This window comes from Mauremys mutica, chromosome 8 (assembly GCF_020497125.1).
Source record: "Mauremys mutica isolate MM-2020 ecotype Southern chromosome 8, ASM2049712v1, whole genome shotgun sequence".
Lineage (NCBI taxonomy): Eukaryota > Metazoa > Chordata > Testudines > Geoemydidae > Mauremys > Mauremys mutica.
The window spans coordinates 43,225,471-43,246,669 of record NC_059079.1 but is presented as its reverse complement, the minus strand read 5'-3'; the positions used below and the strand labels follow the sequence as shown (position 1 = coordinate 43,246,669).

At 38.1% G+C, this 21,199-nt stretch overlaps 1 protein-coding gene across 1 annotated transcript in view; it reads right to left on the bottom strand.

Moving 5' to 3' along the window:
• Positions 1 to 14,174, bottom strand: part of KIF14 (kinesin family member 14) — a 79,260-nt gene extending 65,086 nt beyond the window's left edge. The window contains exons 1-4 of the mRNA XM_045025988.1: positions 14,105 to 14,174; positions 9,971 to 11,260; positions 8,920 to 9,174; positions 5,701 to 5,788 (exon numbers count right to left, since the gene is read on the bottom strand). Coding sequence (XP_044881923.1) covers positions 5,701 to 5,788; positions 8,920 to 9,174; positions 9,971 to 11,127 — 1,500 coding nt within the window. The 5' untranslated portion in view covers positions 11,128 to 11,260; positions 14,105 to 14,174. The remainder of the gene's footprint in view (positions 1 to 5,700; positions 5,789 to 8,919; positions 9,175 to 9,970; positions 11,261 to 14,104) is intronic.
• Between the last annotated feature and the right edge of the window lie 7,025 nt (positions 14,175 to 21,199).

Here is a 21,199-nt window from a genome sequence, read left to right as displayed (position 1 = left end):
CCCATATTCTTTTATGGACTAAGTTTGCATAGTATGATACATGCAGTACATGAAATAAAGATTCTGACTGGTGGAGCTGGCACACTTTGGTGATTTATTACCATGTCTCAGAAGAGGGACATGCATTTTTATAACTGGTATCCACAATTATCTTAATTTATTGAATGGGGATTTTCTGTGTAAGTACTCACCCGTTCACTTAAACTCCGATAGTATTTATAAAATTAAAATGTGTTGTCTAAGGAGCAAAGAAGACTGAAGTAAAAAAAAACTGACAATGCAGATAAAAATAGAACTTGGATGATTTATGGCAACAGAATCACTTATTCACAGCACATAAGCACAGATAATCACTTATATCCACTCTATTGGCATTCATTAGAAACTATAATTTGATGTTAAATTTAGCAATAAAGAGTAATATACTACTTAGATTCCTCAATGCCTAACAAACCTTTTATAATTTCTGTGCCTCACAGTAAAGCAAAATGATTTATAAGCTTTGTAGCTGTGAATACCAATATATTTATGTATGCTGATGTGCTGAATAATACTTTGGCAATAGATAAAGAAATTCCAAGCAAGTTAAACAAAGAAACCTTTCTGTATAAACTTCACTCAAAATTACCTTCACTATTTTATAGTCATCAAAATTTAACATTTAGTCACCAAACACTTGTATGCAGCCTTTTCTTTCCTATAAGAAAGCAATGATATGTTCTTGATCTCTAGTTTATCTTTACATATGTGGACAATAGCATCAAATAAGATGTAAAAATAAGCCAGATGTCCATCTGTTTTACATTTAATATCTCCTTCAATAATCTTCTCAAAAATCAGATTTATAAACTGAAGAAAAGATTCAAAACATTCTTTCTAGGGAGCATCCATACCACTCTTACCAAGGACTGCATCTTGTATTTGTAACAAGGTGAGATTTAGCTGTCTCAGTCCTCTCTCAAGCTCTCTGGTCTAGGTAAAAAAGAAGTACAATACCAAAAAACAGCCAGCTCTACCAAATTATTAGGAATTCACTCTTAGCAAAGCCTGAATCCCAGTAACCATAGAAACAAGAAAAGCACATCTCTGGAAGAACCTCTAGTGATAAGAATCACCCAACAAAACCCCAATCCATCCTTCTCTCTGGATAGCATAGGTATACAGGGTATATACATACCAAGTTACCATGCAACACCACATACAGATTAGCCATTGTCTTAAACTGCTCAACAGCTCTGGTGACCCTTCTGCTAGACTTCCTCTCAAAGATTCCAAAGCAAAACTATAGAAGCTGTAATACTTGTTTTCAACTAATTGCAGATTCTTCAGTTTGGATCATTTCTTGTTTGTTGATCTCTCCATCTGATAAATGTTCCTCTCTGCATGAACACCACAATTTTTCTCCTTGAAATGCTTTTTGGCTCACTAAACAATTCAGTTTCAGCATCCTTTCCAACACGTTAACTTGGAGTAATGGGACTGTCCTGCTCATCCGCAAACTCTAGCATATGCAACTGCTTTCTTCAGATGGCATGACCTATGGTTAATCTAGAAAAACAACGAGGAGTCCGGTAGCACCTTAAAGACTAACAGATTTATTTGGGCATAAGCTTTCGTGGGTAAAAAACCCCACTTCTTCAGATACATGGAGTGAAAATTACAGATGCAGGCATTATTATACATGAAGAGAAGGGAGTTACCTTACAAATGTACAATACCACCGGCATCTGTAATTTTCACTCCATGCATCTGAAGAAGTGGATTTTTTATTCATGAAAGCTTATGCCCAAATAAATCTGTTAGTCTGTATCCACAAAAACAATGAGGAGTCCGGTGGCACCTTAAAGACTAACACAGCCCCTCCCCTGATATGTTACTCTAGGTAGCACCAATGCAATGGATGTAACAATGTTGCCTTCTAGGGTTTATAACATAGGCTCTAATAGAGTATTTAAAGAACTTCCCACTAAATTATAATCGATCCTTTCATGAAAGAATCAAACAAAGTATCACAGGGGAACAAAAAACCACCAACCATTTGTTGTCCTGAGAAATCGAGAAGGTTATTATACTGAAAGATGATATCACCCATATAAACTGTATGATACGACAGATTTGAAGCGCTGAAGTTCAAACAACTGAAAGGCTGTCTCCATTTGACCATGTAAGTTACTGTACCAAAACATATATAATGTACCTGAGTATTGTGAGAAACTTTGAGACAAAGCTTGCATTTTATCTTTGTCCTCCAAGTGTCTATCTGTGCTCTGGGACCCTACTTTTTGCCACTTTTCCTTTGGATAACGAATCCAGGCTTGAGGGCCTACAGACTTTATGGAATGTTCTTCCAACTGTGGATTCAGTAGATTAACTTTTGTGTTTAGACAAGCACTTACTTTTTAGTTGCACAATACAAACATGCTTTAGTCTTTCCCTTCTTTAAAAAAAACAAACACCTTTAATCCCACTTGTCTTTCCAACTCCCATTCCTTTCATCCGTAAATTCATTTAACAAACTATCTACAATCACTGCCTGGAGTTCCTTTTCTCCAATTCCATCCTACACCACCTTCAATCTAGCTTCTGCCTTCTATACTCTGCTGACCTTGCTCTCACTAAAGTCTCCAGTTACCTCCTCTTAGCCAAATCTCAGAACCAGTACACCATCCTCATTCTCCTTGACCTGTCAGCTGACTTTGACATAGTCAACCAGGCTCTTCTTGAAGTCTTGTCCTGCGTTGACTTCTATAAAACTTTACTCTCCCTGTTATTCTCCTACCTCTCTATTTGCTCCTTCTATGTGTTCTTTGGAGGATGCCCCTCAGCCCCCTCTTCCAACTTTCTGTGTTCCCACAAGGTTCTGTCCTTGGTCCCCTTTGCTCCCTCTAAACCTTATCTTTCGGTAATCTCATCTGCAAATACAAGTTCTACCAGCATCTTTGTGCTGATGACCCTCAGGTCTCTCAACCACACACTTGTCTCCTTCTGTCCAAACTAAAATCTTGGCCTGTCTCTGTCATAACTAGAAAGGGAAGGGTAACAACCCTCCTGTAGACAATACTATAAAATCCTCCCTGGCCAGAGGCACCAAGATCCTTTTACCTATAAAGGGTTAAGAAGCTCAGGTAACCTAGCTGACACCTGACCCAAAGGACCAATAAGAGGACAAGATACTTTCAAATCTGGGGGGTGGGGCAAGGCTTTTATTTGTGCTCTTTGTTTAGGGGTTGTTTCCTCTTGGGACTAAGAGGGACCAGACATCAATCCATGTTCTCCAAATCTTTCTGAACAAGTCTCTCATATTTCGAACTTGTAATTAATAGCCAGGCCAGGCGTATTAGTTTCATCTTTGTTTTTCTCAACTTGTGAATGTTCCTTTGCTAGAGGGAGGTATCCCTGTTTTGCTGTAACTTTGAAACTACGGCTAGAGGGCATTCCTCTGGGATCTTTGAATCTAATTACCCTGTAAAGTTATTTTCCATCTTGATTTTACAGAGATGATTTTTACCTTTTCTTTTTAAAAAAACCCTTCTTTTCAGAACCTGACTGATTTTTCCATTGTCCAAAGATCCAGGGGTTTGGGTCTTTGATCATTTTTGTAACCAATTGGTTACGATATTATTCTCATACCTCCCCAGGAAAGGGGATGTTTTTTGGGGGGAAGAGGAACTCCAAGTGGTCCTTTCCCTGTTTCTTGTTAAATCACTTGGTGGTGGCAGAGTACCAGGTTTTAACCTAAGCTGGTAGGAATAAGCTTAGGGGGCTTTCATGTGGGTCCCCACATCTGTACCCTAGACTTCAGAGTGGGGAAAGAACCCTGACAGTCTCTGATATCTCCTCATGAATATCCAGCTGTCAGATCAAGTTCAACATGGCTAAACAAAGCTCTTAATCTCCCACCACACAATTTTCTCTCTCAATCACTGTAGACACCACCACCATCCTGCCTGTTCTATCAATCAGGCCATGCCCCAGGTGTCATCTTCAACTTGGACCTCTCTCAGGTCTTCACAACCAGGCTATGTCTCAATCTTGACAATTCTTTCTGCATAACATCTCTAAGGTATAGCCTCTCATCTATCCACAAAGCTAAAATTCTTATCCAGGCTGTCATCTCACATCTCAATTAGTACATCCTTTTCTCTGGATATGACAAATGCAATCTTGCCCCACTGATATCCATTTAGAATTCTGCTGCAAATATCACTATCCTAGCTCAGCACTTTGATGCTGTCACCTCTCTTTTTACACCCCTCCACTGTCTTCCTCTCTCCTCTATCACATCAAACATAAGCTACTTGTTTTCACTTTGAAGGCCCTTCACAGCCAACTCACCCCCATCCGCAAAGCTACCTAATTATCCTCCTTGAAATATCTCCATTAAATGCTCTTTTGTCTTGGTACCTACAAAAATTTTGACACTAGTTAAGATGCTGGTGTACCAAGACCACTTCCTATCATTCTGACCAGTATTGTCTCACTGTTTCCTTGTACTCCTCTGCTAGTATGTCTATATCCATCGGATGTCTTATATTTAGGTTGCAAGCTCTCTGTCTTTATGTTTTGCATCTGCACAGGCCCTAGCACAATGCTCCATAACTAGGGCCCCTAGGCACTATGACAATACAAATAGCAAAAGTGGTACAACCCCATTAGTGATGATGCAATTATATCGTACAGCTACTCCCATATAGGAAGGGAAATAAGCTATACTCCAGTATGAGACACCTTTACACTGATATAACTGCATCCACTCTAGGAGTTGTGTCAGTATAACTATTTTTGTAAAAGAGTCATATACACCAATACAAAAATCATGTAGAGATCAGGCCTAAAAGATTGTTCTTAAGTAATCCTGGAGCTTTATGTGAACTAAAAGATGACTTCACAATCATTTTAATATAACCAGAGACAGTTCATCTAATTGTTCAAACTTTGGTTCTTTTTCATGGTTTCCTTTTTTCATATTATGCTCACCCGTGTTTATCCCAAAAGTAATTGTTGTAATAATTTTAATGAAGAAGGGCTTACATTCATTAAGTTAGGAAAGGATTGCACATACCATAGCAAGAAAACTGAGGTCTTGACATTAAATAAGCTGTGCTCTGAGTAAACAGAAAGGCTACTATACAGTGCAGACTTGTCCAATAGTAAGACATTGCCAAGACTAGGGAGAGGGAAACCCAGAATAACCACTGACATTTACACTGGGGATCTCTTAAATCTCTCAAAATTTCAAAATCAGAAAAGTTTAGAGGAGGGGTGTTTGTTTTTAAATAGAGTAAAAATAGCTACCATCAGGCAGGTTTTATTTAATTATTGAGTTTCATTTGTATACACCACCAGATGTGCTAGGATTTTTATTTACCCTTCTTTCTGTAAATTTTTATCTTTTAAACACAAAAAGTATATATTAAAAAAACCACATAGCCTTTTGGTACAGCACCAACAGTATGTACATACCTCTTTTTGTATTATTCCTGATATGGGACTATAGCACAATATATGATTTGGATTGTCTAGAGAACGTTGCTTGTCAGTTCTAGCAAAAATAAAATTTAAAGCAGCAGAGTACAGAAACTAGGAGGAAGTAAAATAGCACTAAAGAGTAGAATGACAGAAATAAATATCAAAATCCTTGATAACAATATACCCTAATTCAGTACAGCCACAATAGAAATAAGCTTTCTGACACAATACCTGCTGTGTGTCCATCTGTGCTATTTGAGTAAAAAGATCTTCACAAAATCTTGGAATTATTCCTAGTTCTTCACCAAATCCCATCATCCTGTAATTACAAAAGAATGTGTACGCCAGGGGTCAGCAACCTTTCAGAAGTTGTGTGCCGAGTCATCATTTATTCACTCTAATTTAAGGTTTTGCGTGCCAGTAATACATTTTAAGAAGATCTCTTTCTATAAGTCTATAATATATAACTAAACTATTGTTCTAAGTAAAGTAGATAAGGCTTTTAAAATGTTTAAGCAGCTTCGTTTAAAATTAAATTAAAATGCAGAGCCCCCCGGACTGGTGGCCAGGACCTGGGCAGTGTGAGTGCCACTGAAAATCAGCTTGCGTGCCGCTTTCGGCACCCGTGCCATAGGTTCCCTTCCCCTGGTGTACACACACACACACACACACACACACACACACACTTGTAGTTTTTTAAGAAGATGTTTACATTTATCTGCCTAATATAAATATTAATCATGTTGCAGTTAAGACCACATTACAGTTCAAATCCCAGATGCATTTCTAAATTATACAAATACTTAATTATAGAAATAAATCAGAGACATTTAAGGATCAGGAAAAAAAAAAAGTTATCAATACCTGACCTTTCACCTGACCTGGTGTATACAAACCAATTTATCCCCAGATTCCAAATTGATGTTTATGGGCCTCCCTTTCAAGTCCTATCAGTCCAACTTCTTAAATTCATTACTAATTTTATGAAAAATTCATACTTAACACATTTCAAAGTATACCAACATTTATTTTAAAAAAAAAAAAAATCAGTGCATAGAGGCCAATTCACTTGAAAATCACCAGTTTGCTCAAAAATAAATCTGGCATAGTTGTTCCTATACTAATCACCTCATTATCTCCAGTTTGTACCCCTCTTGATTTGAGTTTTGCATCTTTAGTTCAATTTAATTTCAGTTTCAATTTGAAAAAAAAAAGACATTAACTCAGCTGGTAAATGTTTACATTAATAGCTGCAGTAGTACAAAGAAAACTGTGCTGAAACTATAATCCCAACACAGTACTAGTTTATGTCAAACATTAAAACGCTGTAAAATGTGACCTAGTTTATCATGAAAATGAGTACTGTCCTCTTCATTCTCCTCCCCTACACAGCTACTGAAAAACTTGTTTAAAAAAATCATATAGAATAGACGTTGTTCAAGTAGGAAGTACAGTGTCTTGTGTACTTCTAGTAAAGAGCTATGCAATAGAGGAATCATAAATTAATCAAAGCCCTGCACAAGTGTTGTGCCAACATCTGAGAACTGTGAAGCTGAGTAAAGAGAGGTACAAATCAATGTTTGCCAGAAAGAAAAATGACAAAGTTGGGAGAGAACAAGTCATTTTCAAGCTTTTAAGAAGGCTGCTACAATATGACAATTTTATACTATAGAAAGTATTGAATGTGTGTTTTAGTCCACCTTTACTAAATACTGCATGTCAAAATTAGGATTTCAAAAGAATGACAAAAATTTAAAAAATACACTGTCTAAATATTTTGAGTTACAACTTTTGCAAGTAACTGCTCAAGATAATTATAACAGGAAAAGTTTAGAGGAAAAATGATCTTTTCCCCCCCACTTCTTTACTTTGTGCATTTGGCAGTACTTTGCATATAGTCACTTTTACTCTTTCCTTGTAGTCCATTTCCCCTGATTGATGTGTGGGTGTTGGGAGAAGAATCAGTTGTTAAAGACAGCAGAGCCTCTACTGTAGATGCAGCATGTGCCAACAGTAGTAATTTATTTGCATCTACACTGAGTTGCATCTACACTGGGGGTTTGCTGGGCTAAGAGTGTAGAAAAACGAAAAACAGTCCCTAGCCAATATAACTGTGTTGCCAAAACTTTGCATAGACTAAGACCAGGTCTACACTAAAAGTTAAGGTAACCTAACCCCCATTATAGACAGTGCTAGGTCAACAGAAGAATTCTTCTGTTCACCAAGCTATCATCTTTCGGGGAGGTCGATCAACTGCAGTGACAGGAGAACCCCTCCCATCGCTGTAGCACGCGTCCACACTGAAGTACTATAATGGTGCAGTTGCAGCATTTCTAGTGAAGACAGCCTAATGTTTGACTGTAAAACCACAAAAATGGGCTGAGGAAGTCAGTGGGAGATACATATGTGTATTTTTTTTTTTTATTGACTAGATTTCAAGTTGAAAATGTCTTTTTAAAATAAAATTCCCATTGACTTTCTTTAGATTGAATATTTGGCGGGTATTGTTTTTTAAAAAGACTAGGATCATCTTAAAACATTCCTTCCTTTCATTCCTGAGAAACTATAGCCATAACTATTTCTGCTTACAGAGCTTCTTTAATAAGCACCATATTCACTAGGATTGTCAATTTCACCAAAAATTGACAAACTACAACAAACAAAAAGGGTGGGATTTTCAGAAGCGCTCAGCCTTAACCTTAAGCTAAAAGTTCCCATTAACTTCACTAGGAGTCAAGTTACTACGTAAAGAAGAATCTTTTGTGGTTCGAGGCATTTCTGGACAAAAGCCTATGTGGGTTTGATAAAGCTGCCTGCCAAGTGCTATTCATATCCTCTAGGCACATTGATACATATTTGATTTTATTACAAATATGCAACACTGGAATTCAAATCAAAGATCCTTAGAAGACATACATTTAAGAATATAAGTATGGCCCTACTGAAGCTTTGGTCTGATACATCTAGCCCAGTATCCTGTCTTCCGACAGCAGCCAGTGCCAGGTGCCCCAGAGGGAATGAACAAAACAGGTAATCATCAAGTGATCCATCCCCTGTCGCTCATTCCCAGCTTCTGGCAAACATTTGTTACTGCTTTTAAGATAACATTTTTTTCAGTACGGTTTTCTCAATATTGCTCAGCCAAACAATGTTAATTCTACTTTAGCTGAAGCCAGTGCCTCAGACTTGAATTCATTAGATCAAACAATGGAAGTAGCATAGCCCTTGATATAATAGCATAATAATGTATTCAATTAATAGTATTTGCCCAGCTCTGATTGTCTTAATTTCTATTAAAAGAATTACATTTAAAGCAGATTTTCAAAAGCTTAACAAGTCAATCATTTACAAGCCTATTTAAATTAGGTCTCTTTTAGCAAACCCAGGTGACTTATAAATTCAGCTCCAACAGAAACATTTCCAAATTATAACATTTACAATGAAACTTACGTATATGATTTTCCAGAACCAGTCTGTCCATAAGCAAAAAGACAGGTGTTGTATCCCTCAAAGGCTCTTTCTAGAAGCGGTACTGCCAATGCCTTATATATCGTCTCCTGGCTGGCAAAGTTAGGATGACAGTGGTCAAAAGACCAGAATGAAAAGTCATAAATGAAGTCGTACACTTGTTTTGTTTCTGGATGTCGCACAACTGTCTCCAGGCCACTCATGGAGACCACCTGGAATGCTTTTTCTTTTCTCTCTCTGAATAAGACACAAAAACAAACTTTACAGATAAATGTAACATTAAAAGCAAAGTTATGTTATGGTGGTCAACTCAATCACATTTTGTGATCAATTATTTTCTTAAGAGCCAAGGTGTTTTACATTTATGTAGAACATCATCATCTAATAAAGAACAGCTTAATTTTGCAGAAAAAAAATAAACCTAAGTCCTTTACATGGAGCAGTGACCTATTTTCTACCATTGGTTTCCCATCCTAGCCTTAACTACATCAACATGCTTCTTAACGCTTTTTTCTTTATTTAGAAAGAAATCAGATCTTTTCACATACATTATATGTCAAGAGAATGAACATCTTTAATAGAATGACCATGCTGCCTACTTGATATATATAAAAATGTTTATGATACCACACATTTAATTCAGCTCAATGTATAAAATAGACCTACACCAAAATGAAAAGTTGACTTTAAAATAAAGCTGAAGATTTGTAATATGGTCAAATAAAATACTTGCTACATCCTTTCTAACCATGCACTGTAACTCTTTGCCTAGACGACCAACTGAAATGATTCAGGAAACATTAGCAATTAAACATTACTAACAAACAAATTAAAAGTTATATTACATTGCTTCTACCAAGATAATAACATCATGAGTCTGACGAAAGCTCATGCTCCAATTACTTCTGTTAGTCTATAAGGTGCCCCAGGACTCTGTCACTTTTTACAAGATAATAACGATTCTATTGAACATATACTGTAGAAACTATTTTAAACTGTTTAAATCAATCTCTGAAAACAGTTGATTACTAACCTGTCACTGAAGGGCCTTACTCGCACAGCCACAGTCACTTTACTGTTTTCTACTTTGAGAGGATTTTCCTCTATGCAAGTGTTCTGAGCTACAGTTTCTACTTTAAGTGCAGCAGGTCGCATAAATATTTGACTCCCTTCTGCCCTGGCACTTCTATGTATGGACAAAGAGCTGGATGCATTGGTGTTCTTTTTCTGTATAACTTGAAGACAAGGTGTCCTGTTCTTAAGAGTAGGCATAGCTGGACTTTTGGCATCCTGAAGAGTGCCACGCATTGGTGTAGCCTTTGTTCCTTCTGTTGTACCACCTTTCCTAGGTGTTCTTTGTTTTTCCAAACTGCCATATTTAGCAACTGAATTTTGTATCCTTTCCTTTCCAGTCAGTTCATTAAAATTATCTTTTTCATTCAGCTTTACCCCTGGGGTCCTGTTAACAAGTTTTGTTGCTATTAAATGTGCTGATCTGGGAACGTCATTTTGAATTTTGGCATCAGCAATAGTTGTCCTATATTTCAAACATTTACTATTCCCATTTCCACTTGAACCATTAAGATTAGCAAGGGAATCTTTATTTTTCAGATCAGAGCATCTCTTTTCATTCATCTGACCTTCAACTAACTGAGTACTAGATTTAATGTAATGGGTGTTATTAGTACTAATGTCTGGTGGAAATCCATTTTTGTTATTTGTCTGTGCAACAACAGAATCTCTATTTTCTATCCCAGGTTCACTGTTCTTATTTGTTTTATGTTTCTCTATTGATCCAGTCCCCAAACGTCGCTTCAGGGTAAGTCTTCCATCTGTTTGGGTACTTTCAATGTCCTGTGCTGTCTTCTCCTCCAACTGTTTATCAATAGAAGAGGATATTTTGCTTGCTCCAGTTCTTCTCTGGAGAGTTAACCTACCTTCGGGTTTAAATGTAACTGAAGTATCACCTGCATTTTTACAGGCAGAAATCACATAGGTCCTATTTATTTCTTTGGTCTTAGTCAGAGAAAGAGACAGTGAATTATCTTTTTCATCTTCTGGTACCTGTGATTTAAGCTGCTGTCCAAACCTGTTGCTTTTAGGAAAGGTATTTTGTGGAGGATTTTTTTGGAAAGAAGAAACACCAAGCACCTCAGTGTGGTTTCTAGTAGGAACTGTGTATATGGGCATTTTGGCTTCAAGCACGTTTAAATTTTAGGATTTAAAATATACAACCGAAGCTTCTCCTGAGAGATTAACTTGATTTTTTAATTTTATCTTCTCTACAATCGAGTGGGCCACCCATCCAGCTTTTACATGGAATCTGTAAAAGTAAAGCAAACATATTTATTTTTATCCTGAAGAATGCAAGTTATTTTTACTACAATGTATTCAAGTCCTGTGTTGGGAAATATATATTCAGTCTGATGTTTAAAGTAAATGATATCCCCCTTCTACCTCACACACAACACACATATTTGATTAAAATGCTACTGGCCACAACATTGCACCACACCCTATTGGATGCAGGTTTGGCCACAGTGAGTCACACATTTGTGACCAATTGTGATTTTTGCAATTCATGTCTAAGAGAATGTCTACACTGCAGTCGGAGTTATGATTTGAAGCTTACATAGGCATTCCTGTATCAGCTTTAATCTAGCTCAGTGGTTCTCAACCAGGGGTACATGTACCCCTGTGGATATGCAGAGGTCTTCCGGGGGGTACATCAACTCATCTAGATATTTGCCTAGTTTTACAACCAGCTACATAAAAACCACTAGCGAAGTCAGTACAAACTAAACTTTCATACAATGACTTGTTTCTCCTGCTCTATATACTATACACTGAAATGTAAGTACAATATTTATATTCCAAATTATTTATTTTATAATTATATGGTAAAAAGGAGAAAGTAAGCAATTTTTCAGTAATCATGTGCTAAGGCACTTTGTATTTTTAGGTCTGATTTTGTAAGCAGATCTTTTACAGGAATTATACCTAGACTGAAATTCACAAACAGAAAAATTAAGAATCACTAGTATCTACACTATGTTCAGAATCAAATGAGGAACTCATCTATATAGTTTATTTCCCCCTCCCTATGTCCTCCCCACACACAACAGAGAAGAAAAAAAAACAAACTTACACTAATCAAGCTATTTCTCCTAGGATGCCAAAGGGAGACATTTCTTGTGTTTTCTATTTTTTAAGACTCAGGAGGCGTTCAAGCACTATAGTGTTGGGCTCCATGATACAAGTCCCCACATAGATTTGACAGATGAGACACACTCAGATGTGTATCACTCCTGACTATGCAACATTTTAGGTGCGATATGAGTATACTGTGCCTTCGATCATCCAGATGTATCACCTGGAATTTCAAAAAGGCCCAACAATCTTAGGTGCCCAACTGCCATTAAAAGTCAATATGAGCTGGATGCCTAACTCCCTTAGGTCCCTTTGAAAATTGCAGACATTTTACATAGAATACAAAATACATGTGGATAAAATACTCTTTGGCCTGTGATGCTATCTAAATATATTGCTAATATATCTTTGAGGTGGATGGGCTGCATACAGAGAGTGCGGAAGGTTGGCATGACAGCAGGGAGCCATGTGTTAGTTAAGACTAAAAGAAGTTTAAAGTCTATCCATTTTTAACTTTGTTTTTTGGTTTTGGATTTGATAGTGAGAAAAAGCTTAATTTTCTTCCTATAGTTAATTTCTCTCTCCAGTTCTGCACTTTTCATAATTAAAGGGCAGAGTTTATATAGCTCAAATGCTGGAAAGAGAGCAAAATACAAAAACAAAGCCTATTAGCCAGCCATCAGCTTGATGTAAGAAACTACTTCTACATTAGTTGGAGTTTGCACAAAGAGATTAGGGAGTGTTCCCTTTGAGCAATGATTTATGTTACATGCTTTTGGGTCATTTACTACTATGGTCTCTAAATTATCCTTATCTCATTTTGATTTGGCTTTAAAAATGCTTAAGACTGAAGATAATGTATCTTTCTTGTTCCTATATAGTTGTAATTTGTAACTACTTAAGGAATAGTACTTCTGCAGCAAGATTAATCTCTCAGTTTATAGCTGCCTTCATTTTATTAATTTTTGAAAGTTAAGTAATAAAGAAAATATACATTTATAACTGAACTAGACATAAAATCCAAGTGTTCAAAATTAGGTTAAAGCTTAAAGAGATCAATAAGCTATTACTCTACCCACCAAATCCATTCTCTTCAGAAAAAGCCGGTCAGATAATTTGTTACGAATTTTTTTATAATCACAAACTTTTACTTTTATGCCCCAAATGCAACTGCATCCCCAACCCTGCACAAATGCAGTGGTGCAAGTCTATGAACTATCCCCAGTACTAGTACTCATTTTGTAAAGATACAATGTTTGGCTAGGACATGTCAAAAGTGCCATATTTCCCCAAATGTAATTTTAACAAAATAAAGATCCCAATACTGGCAATAGATGTAATACTCTGTTGGCTGAGTGCACTTGGCTTGGGAAGGCCAGGCCACAATCCCTTCCTCCCTTCACAGCTGTCTCAATGGAGTCAACAACTTTCTTGCGTTCCTGTTTTTCCGGGTAGGGTAACCCATTATCCAACTGTATTGAGAGGCACTGCGAGATCTGAGGTGGGTCCGTTTGGAGCCTTCTTTTAGAAGGCAGAGCTCCCTGGAAGGGCAGGTCCCAAGGCAGCAGCTCAGGGCTGACCCCAGCCACTTGCAGATGCTGTGGCTAAAGAGGGCTAACGGGGTGCCCTGTGCACTGAGCGCGGGCTCGGCAAAGCAGGGCCCCACCAAGACCTTCCTCGAGGCCGTTGCCCTGCACCTGGCCGGGTGCGTCAGGGGGCAGTTAGTCAGGCGCTGCCTCAGGGCATCGGGCCCCGGCCCGAGGCATTCAAAGCGGGCACGAATGGCCGAACTTTCCCTGATCGGCCGGGGGGGGGGGGGTCGTCTATTCCACTAACAGCCTCGTAGCCCCCTCATCGCTGGAGAGGGGCCCCGGCTTGGGAAGGTGGAGGGAGAGCGAACAGCCCCCAGGGGCGCCCCATCTCCCGGGGCTAATGCGGGGGGGGGGGGGAACGAGAGCAGGGCACTTCCATTGGGGAACTAGCCCGCCCCCGGGCTCCGCGCAGCGACCTCACTTACCTGCCCCCAGGCAAGCGCACCAGCGGCCGCCGCCCTCCAGCGCCCTGTTCGAATGCGCCGCGCCGCCCACGATTGGCTACAGCGCTGGGCGCGTCATACGCAGCACGGGCGGGGCGGGTCCTAGGCGTTATCTGGGGAACGGGCGTCCCTGAGCGGCCTGGTTGCTTATGCTCTGGTCTGGGGAGCTCCTTGCCGGCCCCAATGAGGGAGGCTCCCCAGCGCGGCAAAGCCCGTCCCCAGGGAATCCCCCCTGCCCGAAGTGCCTGCTCCTCCCAAGGGGAGACCCTGGCATTGTGACCAAATGACCTGGCGCGCTGAAGCAATTGGTGGGTCCCCCGAGGGAGTGCAGGTGAAACCCTCCTTCGCAGCATGCAAGGTTTATGCAAGAGAGGCAGGACACCCTCAAGCAACTGCTAAGAATTTGCTTTGAATATTTGTTCTCACTTTTTTTTCCTACCGAGTCGTTAGGGAGGTGGGAGAAGGTTCCCCTCCTGAAAGTGTCCCTGGGTGTTACTTGGCTCTTATCACCTCTCCCATCTACCCTGCTCAGCACCATTTTCAGCTACTCACAGAATGTTGGCACCTTCTTCCATGCTGCCCTGCACCCATTAAATACCCTCTCTGAGTGGGCCCCCTAAGGCCAGAGCTGTCTCTTTCAGATCTGTCCTTAGGACCTCGCTGTGCTACAAAGCCTATAAGAAATTAATTACTAGTTGCTAGGTTGAGTTGCTGATTAAGATAGTTGATACTTCATTTATAACTAGCTGCTGAAAGCCTGTGCTGGTGCACCACTGTGATTCATAAAGCCATGTGTGTAAAAAAACTGGAAATGGCTGAGACCTTAAAACCAGTGGCTAAGAGCATTCAGAGCATGTACAAATGGTTAGGCAATTCATCTGAAGAAGTGAGGATTTTTACCCATGAAAGCTTATGCCCAAATAAATCGGTTAGTCTTTAAGGTGCCACTGGATTCCTTGTTGTTTTTTTAGGCAATAGATCATTTCTGAGTGGTCAAAGATTACTTCTGCTACCTTCCAGCTGATTTTAAGAAAAATATTATAAAATTACTAAGATTTTGCACTACCTATCAGATAAAAAGTAGTCAGATTTGAATCTTATACTTGAAAAAATATAATTAAATATATACATTGAAATTATGGATAAGATATTCATTCACAAAAGGAAGGACTTTCTGAGTTAATGTCATAGCCTTAACATTTAATATAGTATACCAATTTAACCGATACCTTCTCTGTTGAAAGATTCTATCCTTCCCTTCCAAGTGAACTCAGTGGTTTGTTTTTGCTTTTTCCCATATCTGGGAAATAATCCTATTGATCAATTAATCAATAATCCTATTATTGTTTGCAAATTCCCTTTTCTTAAAATGCCATACAATTCAAATTGATAGCCTTTGCCAGGCTTGATCGACTACATAACATTTTCTTCAGAAAGCTCCAGTGAAATCATTTTGACAATGTAAAGTCATTGTCATATATCAGTTACTTCCCATAAGAGATGAAGAGGCAACTTCCAGCTGAGGCAAATGTAGTTCAGCTCAAACTGAATCAATTGTCCAAAGATTTCTTTTGGCTCAGATAAATACAGCTGCTTCCTTCAGACCACAAGGATCTTCATTTAAGACTTGGCTTTAGGATAAGCCACCAGATGGGGCACGGCGCTTGTCTAATTGTTTATGTCTGATCTGGTGTCTGGCCAACAATTGTGGGACAAAACAAATCATACCATTTATCTCAATTAAGATTAATAACCCTTCCACTACTCTACTTTTTCTCTACTTTAAGAAAACATTATAATGCAGGTTGTAGGGTTTTTTTAATTTAGTTATTGCTTTATATTGAGCAAAATTATCAATTATTTTCACAAAAATTTTCCACAGAAAATAATCGTAAAAACAGGACAGTAAAGCTGTGTTCTACACATGCTACATGCAAGTACAATACCCCACCCTACCCCATGTTCTTTACTGGAAAAATACTGTTAGCTGTTTAGGTTATCAGAATATCCATCAGTCTGATAATCTTATATGTTTTGAGTAGTTTTCCAGTGGGTCTTAAAGCATTCAGCTCTGTTATAGGGCAGGTAAAACAAAACAGCTGGTATTCAGAAATATTGTACATCAACCAAACTAAAATATGAGCAAAGGTAAAAATATTCCAGCAGAGGGAGACAAAAGGAAGGATAAAGTTCAGAAGCAGCAGCAAAGTAAAACAAGACATGACTGTTTTCCTCATCTTAATCAAACTATGTTAACAAAGGAATGCCAGCAGTATCTGGAACACAATACAAATCAGGATGAAATATTAAATATGATATTTTACATAAATATTAGCATTTGGCACTGATTAAATGGAAAATAATTTAAAATATAAATATAGCATACAAACTTGGAAGGGTTACATTCTGCTAAGTGCAGAGAGTGCTATGTCATTTCCAGTACGTGCATATGCACATTCACAAACAGCTTGTCTACATGAGACTATCCAGGAACGTTAATTTGAATTAACTAAAGATGTGAATTTGAAATGGGTTAATTAAACTACATTAAATCCCTGTTGTTCAGAATTAGTGGCCTTAATTTGGTTTAGTTTATTTGACTCTGGAACTGAATTAAGGTCACTTTAATTCTGAATGAGGATGTTCACACTGGGTTAATGTGGTTTCACTAATCCACTTCAAATTCACACATTTAGTTAATTTGTATTAATATTCCTGGATTAATTAATATCCTCATATAAACAACCTCATACAAGACAAAAGCAGTACTGATAATGTATTGGTATTCTGGCTGTTAACCTGAAGAGGGCACCCCTTCTGAATTTCCTAAATTGTAGTCCATGGACCACTAGTGATCATAGAACAGCTGTTTTTATTTTGAGATGAGACAAATGGAATAGATTAGTGGGGGAGATGAAATAGACCAGAAACAGAGAATGACAACTTTCTTCAAAAAGGACAAAACATTTAATGCACTAAAGAGAGCTAAATGATTATTTCCTAATGATGCTCTTGTTGCCACAGGGATTTTATGAATGGGAGTAGGTGTCCCTAAGACAATTTATGTTAAGAAGCGGTTCATACTATAAATTAGAGAACTACTGCTATACAAGTGGGAATAAATAACACAGTAGCAGTGCCTAGGAACAACATCTATAGCAGGTCAAGGTGGAGAGCTGGTGAAACATGTGGACAATAACTCCTTACCTCCATTATGCTGCTCTGTAACTCCTGTTTTAGAGGTCCACTAAGAAAAGGTTCTTTACAATATTTCAGGGGATACAAGAGCGAGGAAGACATGTTCCTCTGTTTTTTTGCATACCACATAAAAAGGAACTCATACCTTTGTGAATTCCATATTGGATTATTGTCTGGGATCTCCTTGAAGACCATCCAAAAGTTTTAGATAGCTGTGTTAGGATGGATATGGAACACGGGTCACCTTATCACCAGAGGCTGCAATGGCTTCCGGTTAGTCTCCAGCTGCAATTTAAGGTGCTGTATTCTCAATAATAATGTAGCTGCTGGTAATTTCTGAGATCACTCTCTCTCCTCTTTATCATCTCAATTAAGATCAGTGGGAGCACTTTCTGTTAACAGATCTTATATTTGAATTGCAGTGGCCTGGAGGGACAGCTCTATCTAAACTTGTTTCCAGGATAGGTCTGAAAAAGCTAATCTTTTGAGATTCAGGGTATAGTACAAAGCTTTATTTATTCCAGACTTGGACTGATAGGATGACATGGAGTGAACTGTGGTCAGTGTGAAATAGTTTTATGTTTGTTTTTTGCTTTTATCAACTTTATTTTTAATTGTGTTTTACATGTGTCCAGACGCTTGTGTAGAACTAATGAATGAAATTGTTTAATTGTTCACTTTATTAATGTAACTTCATAAGTAACGTTTTATGAATGAAACATTCATTCATAAACCAGTTACCCCAATAACTGGCTAATTGACAATTAAGATGCTTGTTAAGAGCCATAGCTGTTCAGCCAGTTGCCCTTGTAAGTTTCACTGTCAATCAATTCCTGCTTAAATCACTAAGACTTGCACTGTTTCAGTACTGTAACTTCTGTTCACTGTTTGCCATATTGCAATTCAAACTCCATTTTAAAATGCTTTCTCCATTTTATAAAAGCTTGCTGCAACCTTCATTTTTGCAAAACCCTGCTAAATCTTATTAGTCTGGACGTGTGAATGAGGTATGTATGGATGATGGAATCAACCTCCAGCCCCAATCTGTCCTGATGAAATAGAGTTCAAACACCAACTGCTGAAGATGCAGACAACAGCCCTAACAAAGTAAGAAGAGTCCACCCTAAAAAGAAAAGAACAAAGGTACAATAGAAGAAAGATCAAAGCCAGGTCTGAAGCTGAAAGTCACGTCTGCAATTGATGGGTGATCAATCACACAGAACCCAGAAGCAGCGTGACACAGCAAGACCTATAGACTGGATTCAAACGAAAGCCTACAAAAAGGATGGGACAGATGGAAGACTTTGGGAGGGTAACGTCTGCTGCCAACATGCGAGGGCAGACCCAGCCCTTCCTTGTGCCCGGCTTTCCTGGCCAGTTAGCCACCACAAGCTATGAATCCAAGCTGCAAAATCAAGCCACAGACTCAAGCTACGTTCAGGACTGGTAACTATACAGCAGCTGCAGAACATCTGATGGGGGTGTGTGTGTGTGTGTGTATAGGTATTAGTTATTGGTCATAAATCAAATTGTGTTATAACTGTGGCATCTTTGTCTTGCCCCCGAAACGATCCTGTGTAGTTTTGTCCGCATAACACTTACAAACATATAACACAACTCAAATGTAAGTTGTTTTGTGTTATCTCCTACCAGTGGGTTACTTTAGTAGGAATGCAGCTACTAAATAAAGATCTGCCTACATAGCAAATATGTGTTGTCTTTCCAGAGGAAAAAGGCATATTTCCATAAACCTGTTTTCATGTACTGTATAATTCCACACCCATCCACATGCCAATACAAGTTTACATAAGACTTCAATTTTCCTTTTCTGATTCAACATTCATTCTGTAGTCTGACTCGCTCAGAAAAAAATGCCTGAGTTGGATAAGAGTTGTGTTTTTATAAAACAGGATGGATAAAAATGGACTCTTCTTTCCTGAAGTTTCATTAATGATGGGAAGATGGTATTTTATTCTGTAATAAGCTTGGTTTTTAAAAGACACTACAGGGTTTAGGCAATATACACAACATACATTTAAAATGTTAAATTGATAGGGTTTTTATTGAAGGGAGCTAAAAGGCTTTGTTGATATGCTAAAACTATTTCTAGACAGTCTATGGGACCCCAAGTCATCAAACAGTTATGCACATGCTAAATTTTAAGGACATATGTAGTGCTCTTTAAGTCAACATCCCCAGCTGGTATAAACTGTCAAACTCCATTGCTTTAATACATCTAAAAAAATGTACACAAATTAAGGATCTGGCCAATGAGAATAACATGCTTATATGTAAGCATTTCTTTAAGAGTATTCAGGATCACAGCCTAGAGCACCAGATTCAATCATGTTGAGATCAAGAGCATTTGAAAACTGCTTCCCTGCATGATCTATCTGATTCTGGTGTGGTTTTTTTAGGGCTGTCAAGCATTTAAAAAAATCGCAATTAATCGCACAGTTAAACAATAATAGAATACCATTTAAATATTGTTGATGTTTTCTACATTTCTAAATATATTGACTTCAAGTACAAAACAGAATACAAAGTGTACACGGCTCACTTTATATTTATTTTTTATTACAAATATTTGCACTGTAAAAAACAAAAAATAGTATTTTTCAATTCACCTAAGTACTGTAGTGCAATCTCTTTATCATGAACGTTGAACTTACAAATGTAGAATTATGTACAAAAAACTGCATTCAAAAATAAAACAATGTAAAACTTCAGAACCTACAAGTCCACTCAGTCCTACTTCTTGTTCAGCCAATCGCTCAGACAAACAAGTTTGTTTACATTTGCAGAAGATAATGCTGCCCACTTCTTGTTTACAGTGTCACCTGAAAGTGAGAACAGGCATTCTCATGGCACTGTTGTAGCTGGCGTCGCAAGATATTTACGTGCCGGATGCACTACAGATTCATATGTCCCTTCATGCTTCAACCACCATTTCAGGGGACATACGTCCATGCTGATGACAGGTTCTGCTCGATAACAATCCAAAGCAGCGTGGACCAACGCATCTTCATTTTCATCCTCTGAGTCAGATGCCACCAGCAGAAGGTTGATTTTCTTTTTTGGTGGTTCAAGTTCTGTAGTTTCCGCATCTGAGTGTTGCTCTTTTAAGACATCTGAAAGCATGCTCCACACCTTGTCCGTCTCAGATTTTGGAAGGCACTTCAGATTCTTAAAACTTAGGTCGAGTGCCATAGCTATCTTTAGAAATCTCACATTGGTACTTTGTGTTTTGTCAAATCAGCAGTGAAAGTGTTCTTAAAATTAACAACATGTGCTGAAATATATGGCCCAATGTGGGTAAACAGCAGGGTACATACAATTCATCCCCAAGGGAGTTCAGTCACAGATTTAATTAATGCATTTTTTTAACGAGTGTCATCAGCATGGAAGCATGTCCTCTGGAATGATGGCCGAAGCATAAAGAGGCATAGGAATGTTTACCATATCTGGCATGTAAATACATTGCAATGCCAGCTACAAAAGTGCTATGCAAATACCTGTTCTTACATTCTGGTGACATTGTTAATAAGAAGAGGGCAGCATTATCGCCTGTAAATGTAAACAAACTTGTCTCTCTTAGCAATTGGCTGAACAAAAAGTAGGACTGAGGGGACTTGTAGGCTCTGAAGTTTTACATTGTTTTGTTTTTGAGTACAGATATTAACAAAAAAATCTACATTTGTTTAAATTGCACTTTCACGACAGACTGCACTATAGTACTTGTATGAGGAACTGAAAACTACTATTTCTTTTATCATTTTTACAGTGCAAATATTTGTAATAAAAATAATATACACTTTGATTTAAATTACAGCACAGAATACAAGATATATGAAAATGTAGAAAAAACATCCAAAATAT